This window comes from Bos taurus, chromosome 22 (genome assembly GCF_002263795.3).
Source record: "Bos taurus isolate L1 Dominette 01449 registration number 42190680 breed Hereford chromosome 22, ARS-UCD2.0, whole genome shotgun sequence".
NCBI classification, from domain to species: domain Eukaryota; kingdom Metazoa; phylum Chordata; class Mammalia; order Artiodactyla; family Bovidae; genus Bos; species Bos taurus.
The window spans coordinates 5,178,505-5,184,600 of record NC_037349.1 but is presented as its reverse complement, the minus strand read 5'-3'; the positions used below and the strand labels follow the sequence as shown (position 1 = coordinate 5,184,600).

General features: G+C 49.6%; 1 protein-coding gene across 2 annotated transcripts in view; it reads right to left on the bottom strand.

Moving 5' to 3' along the window:
• Positions 1-846: 846 nt before the first annotated feature.
• The window catches only part of TGFBR2 (transforming growth factor beta receptor 2), a 92,175-nt gene continuing 86,925 nt past the window's right edge, over positions 847-6,096 (bottom strand). Inside the window, exon 7 of one of the 2 annotated variants that reach the window (NM_001159566.2) lies at positions 847-3,371. In NM_001159566.2, the coding sequence (NP_001153038.1) occupies positions 3,192-3,371 (180 nt within the window). In that variant the 3' untranslated portion in view covers positions 847-3,191. The remainder of the gene's footprint in view (positions 3,372-6,096) is intronic. The other variant, XM_024982893.2, reaches the window with a different exon arrangement.

Sequence of the window (6,096 nt, the reverse complement as noted above, 5' to 3'; positions counted from 1 at the left end):
TGGGTGAACGGGGTCGAAATGTATAAACTTCCAGTTTACAAAATAAGTCCCGGGGATCTAATGTACAGCATGGCAACAATAGATAATAACACCATATTGCATGTTTGAAAGTTGCTAAGAGCAGGTTTTAAAAGTTCTTACCATAAGAAAAAAAATTTTGTAACTATGATGATGGATGTTACCTAAACTTATTATGGTGGCCCTTTCACAATACATTCAAATATTGCATCATTTTGTTGTATGCCTGAAACTAATACAGTGTTGTATATCCATTATACCTCAATGAAAAAGCTCCAAGCGAGATGCGGTGGCTGGGTAGACAGGAAGAGGCAGGAAGCATGACACCTGGAGAAGGAAAAGATGGTGGCAGCCCGTTACTGTGAGGAGGAAGGGAGGGCAGAAGCAAGCATGTGCAGGGTCAAGGCTGTGCCACCCGGTTAGAAGCCAAGCTCTGTGAGAAGCCTCGCCCCAGGGGAAGCCTCGCCCCAGGGGAAGCCACGCCCCAGGAGAAGCCACGCCCCAGGAGAAGCCACGCCCCAGGAGAAGCCACGCCCCAAGAGAAGCCACGCCCCAAGAGAAGCCAGGGGGAAACGATAGACACGGTACTGTTTGCAAATGCAGAGCGACGCCGTGCTGACCCTGGGATGAGGAGCAAGCCACCACCAGCACCTGCCACATGTCAGTACTAAGTGACTGATTTTTAGAAATAGGGACCTGCCACAGTCAGGTGAAGATGACGGAACGTGGAAAAGCTGGAGATGATCTGTCTTGTGGATTTTTCTGCAGACTACAAAATAACCAAATGAGGCTTGCGGGCTCCTATGAACAAGAACAGGAGGCAGGAAGCTGACCTGAGTACTTTTGCTTTATTCAATCGAATAAACATTTTATTTATATAAAAGACAAACAATGCATAGAATGAAAATAAGTGCTTGACACATTTGATATAAAAAGAGTATACAGCATTCACATTCCTATTTTAATACATGAGTATTGCTGAAATGTTCCATAAAAGAATACAACTTTCCCTTTACGTAGTGAAAAAAGTCAGTATTTTTAGGAACTACAGAATGTTATTCCTTGGTCTTTTTCTTGAATAAGGAAAAAACACACATAAAACAAGCCACAGTATCATCTACATTCCAGTTTATGCTGATGATGACCCAGAAGTGATAAAGCTCTTTTGAATCTTGGCAGTTCCCATAATGGACCAGTATTCTAGAAATTCACCACTAGAGGTCAATGAGCAACAGCTATTGGGACAGCATCACCAGCCCTAAAGTGCACGGGACTTCTGGGCACTTCCATGGCATTGTGGCCAAACTGCCTAATCTCTCTCAGTCCACTTGAACCAAGAAGGGTTCCTAAAAATTCCACTTAATCCCAACTTCAGCGTGTCTGCTAAAACCCCAATGAGATGCGGCTTCCAAAACCCAAGCAGAGCTGATCTGATCATTGCCAGTCCCTCTCCAATATTCCTACCTATTTGGCTGAAAATAAGCTTCAAATCATGTTTACAAAAGAGCTTGTTATTTGCAGCATTAACACCTGTTTGTGGATTACCAAGTTTCTTATGGAGGATTAAAGCTCATTCTTTGTTCTTACCCACATGGACACATATTTCCTAACTGTAGATGGGACTCCTGCATCCCACATTCAAATTCTGCAAACATTGGGAAGGTGGGTATGACTAAGAGACTGGTAACCATGACAACAACTTCTTGGAGTAAAGGTCTCCCCCTTTGAATGCAAAGGGGAACACTCTTTAATATACAAGCAAAAGAGATTTGGGTTAATAGGGACCATCCAGAGGCAGTCCCTGTCACTCCAAAAAAAAAAAAAGGCCAACTTCGAATTTTAACCCCAGGAAGGGAATCAAAACGACACTCTATAGCCAGAGAATGATTGCGTGAATGCACATTTCTTGCAGGGAACCTTGGCTGGGGAAAGAAGGTTTAATTCCCAAACTAGGGTGAGAACAGGGGGAAACACGAATGTTCACAGGGGAAGAGAGCAGCTTTCTAAGTGTGTCTACACCATCATCTGTGAATGACGTGGCACAGCGAGAACTGTAAGCCATCAGCTATCTAGTCTCACTCGGGGATCCAAAATTTGTTTGCAAAATCTCCAGATATTTAAAAAGTGGCTCAATTTTGTTAAACACTGTGCTGGCCAAGCAAGATGCACGTTCCGAGTGCCTGGACAGTCCTGACTGTGGCAGCACAATGCTGCTTCAATACTGTCCACGTGGCCAAAACGTGCTCAAGTCCCCCTGGAGCCTGAGACCCACCAGTGATGCATGGCAAGCGGAAGACAGAAACCGAGCGTGATGAAAAACTGAACATAAAGAGCCTGGAAGGGAGATCTGTGCCCTTTTAGGAAATGGGGAACAGTAACATAGGTGGAGGGGGGGATTTTTTTAAAAAGAACATTTTCTCATTAGTACAAGGTGTGGCAATTTCACGGGTAGGGAAAACATGTCCTGATTTTTCTGTAGCTTGTGGAGGTAAAAGATGGGACTTAAAACGTTGACGCGATGAGACTTTCTGAGCTAGCTGAGGACAGAGGTTCACAAAACAAACGTGGGTGTGACGCTCAGTGCCGAGTCCAGGAGAGATGATGGGACGTGGGGACCTTGGGGTCTGGTCCCCAGACAGTGCGGCTCCACTTGGCTCCACAGCCAGGACAGGACCCAGTGCAGGGAGTTACTACGTTGCAAAAGCAAGTGCAATGCGGCACAGCAGGCTCCTAGACCCGAGCCTCTCTCTAAAGGCAGAGACCCCCTCCCCGTGTGCCCCGAGCCCAGCACACGCGTGCCGCCAAGTGCTGAGGCTGCCCATCCAGCCCACGTCTGGGCACGTGTGGTCTCTGTCCTCATCTCTTTCCACAAGTATGGCTGTGTATATATAGACATATATAGATATATATAAACATAGCTATTTCATATTTATATACAGGCATTAATAAAGTGCAAATGTTATTGGCTATTGTAAGATCAATCTCATTTCCTGAGGAAGTGCTAACACAGCTTATCCTATGACAACGTCAAAGGCAGAAGCTGCTTCCTGCCACCCCCTCCCAGCTCGGGGGAGGGAGCACCCCGGGTTCCAGGAAGCATCGTCAGGGGCAGCTTTCTGCTGACCCTGCTCTTTGGCCACAGGGCGGCCGCGCTGGGCCGGCCGCGGGAAGAGCTATTTGGTAGTGTTGAGGGAGCCATCTTCGGGGATCTTCTCCTCCGAGCTGCTCCTCCCGGAGAGCCTGTCCAGGTGCTCCAGCTCGCTGAAGCGCTCGGCCACGCACTGCGCCGTGAGCCGGGCCTCGGGGTCATGGTCCCAGCATTCGGCCAGCGTCTCGCACACCGTCTGGATGCCCTGCAGGGGGAGAGGGTCCACAGGCCCCTGAGAAGGGGTGGAAAGCTCCTGGGGGTGGGGGAGCCCCTGCCCTGTGCCCCCTGCAGGCCAGCCCCCCGGCGCCATCTGACCGCAGCACTCGGGGGCTCCTGCTCACAGGAAGCGGAGAAGCGGAGACACAGCACAAGGTCCCCAGCAGGCTTCCGGGGACAGCCGCATCCCCGTTCGTGAAAATTCCCAAGAAGTGGGCTCCTACTGCCATTTCCTACCTCTCTATTCCAGGGAGCGGGGGCGCAGTAACAGGCTTTACTATTGAGGGAAGCTTCAGGTTCACCGCAAAATCGAATGGAAATTACAGAATTTCCATACCATATACCCCCTCCCCCCATGCAGACCGCCTCCCCCCGCCCCGCATCAACACCCTGCATCTGTGTGAGGCATTTGTTAAAACCAGTAAAGCAACACAAAACATCACCGTTGACCACAGTCAGCCAGAGCGAGGTTCATGGTGAGGTACAGGATCAGGGTTCTGACCAAGCGTCCATCATTACAGCCCCCACAAGGTCACTGCCCTGAACTTCCTGTGTGTGTGCCTCGTAGGCCCTCCTTCCTTTCCTGAGCCCCCAACAACCACTGATCTCTTAACTGTCTCAATGGTATTGCCTTTTCCAGAGAGTCAGAGCTGGAATCATATGTGTGTGTTACAGTCACTCAGTCCTGTCCAACTCTGCGACACCATGGACTGTAGCCCAACAGGCTCCTCCGTCCTTGGGGATTCTCCAGGCAAGAATACGGGAGTGGGTTGCCATGCCCTTCTCCAGGGGATCTTCCCGACCCAGGCATCGAACCCGGGGCTCCTGCACTGTAGGCGGATTCCTTATTATCTGAGCCACCAGCATTCCTATTTCAATAGGACTGACTATCCCGGTTGGAGTGACATGTGGGCATTAGTCTGGTTGCATTAGTCAAGTCCACATGCTTTGTAAGGATCCAAGCCCATCTTCCAGTAGTTTCAAGGACACTCTCTGCTAGGCCCTTCCTCTCCAGCTTCAGCCTGGACCCTGGCAAACAGCTGTCTTCGTATGTCCTGCAGGCTGTATCAGGGGGCTTGACCTAACCCCCTAAAGGCCCCACTCAAAAAAGGCCCATCCAGAAAATGCTGTCCACAACAGACGACAAGGGTCTTCTCTCACAGCTTTAACTCTCATTTTGCATTGCAAATGTTTTTGTTAGTTCAAGTTGTTTTTTGGAAATAAGGCAGACACAGACTAAATACGTAGCCCAAAGAGTGGAAACAGACTGTGCCTCTCAGAGCCCGACCCTGTCACTGGGGGGCCCGCACATGGGTGGCCCCAGGGGATGGACCCATTCCAGCCCTTCCCTGAGAGCAGCACTTTCCTGTCTGCAGTCTGAGCAACAGCACCCCACACCCAGGACCTGCCCTCCCTTCCTGCCCCCTGAGTGAGCCCATGATGTTGGATTAATTGTATAATTCCCCTAATTGATGGTATTGATTGATGGCCCTGTTAAGAGTGGAGTGTTATTGTTGGTACACACGTAACATTTATTTTATTCTGGCACTGTAATTACAGGCAGTAAATTAAATTAAATATTAAGCATTAACTTGAAATCAATAGGGCAACAAATCTCATTAAGAGAAAAAAATGTATTATGCAAATTCTTTCCAGAATTTTATCATCATGAATAATGGCTATTCATTATAAGAACTGTATAGCAGAGGAGGCGACAGAGCTGAAGGAAACAATATTGCACCTTCTGAGTTTAGAGTGAACACAAAACAGCTTTGCATTTTCAAAGTCAAAGAGGCTCTGCTGAAACCACTGAAACCCGGGGAGAAACCCCAGGCCCCCACGGTTGGGTCCACAGCCTGTTGCAGGCTCTCCCCGATGTTAGCGGGCCTGCCCGCTGAAGCGGCTCTCAGCCAGGCAGGCACATACCAGGCTTCCTGCTCCATCTGTCTCCTTGCCACGCCTGACTGTGGTTTCGGCTTCCCATCTGCATTTGCCTTACCCTTAGGAAACCTAGGACTTAGCCCAGCTCTCCCTGGGTGAGGGAATTCATCCAAAGGCAGCCATAAAAGGTTTACGTCAATGGAAAGACAGGGTGTCGTGGGCTGGGAGCACGGGGGTGTGGTCCAGAGCTCCTCTCTGCTGTGTCAGACCATCCCTGCTCCCGCAGCCCACGGTCCTCCTCGCCCCTCCCCTGCCCCATCAAAATGCCCCCAGAGCAAAGAATCTGCTGCGGATGGACGGCCGCATCCACCGCCTGTCAGGAGGTTCTGGAAAGACAGATTTCCTGTTTGTTCCCCTGCCCTCTGCTCTTCTTTGCCTTTATTCATCCCGGCCTCCTCCCCGACAGGCCTGCTGTGGCCTGAGCACACAGCAGCCCCTCGCAGGCCAGCTGGCAGACAATCCCTTCTTTCTCACAAGTAGTTCCTGCCAATGTTGAAGGTTCCCAGAAGAAAACATTTGGAACCCAGAAGAGAACAAAACACAAACTCCCTATGGAAAGGATGAGTGGCAGAGGCTGTAAACAAAATATTTTAGTTCAGAACCAAGGGGTCTTAGACCATATGACAGGTGCCCGTCACATGTTCTGTGTGAGCCCTTTCTTACTTGTGGTGGGACATACAGTAACAAGGTCATCCCATTTTACTGAAACTCCTTTATGAAGAAAACCAAGCAGAATCACGGAACACATCCGATTGATGCCCATCAGCCTGGAC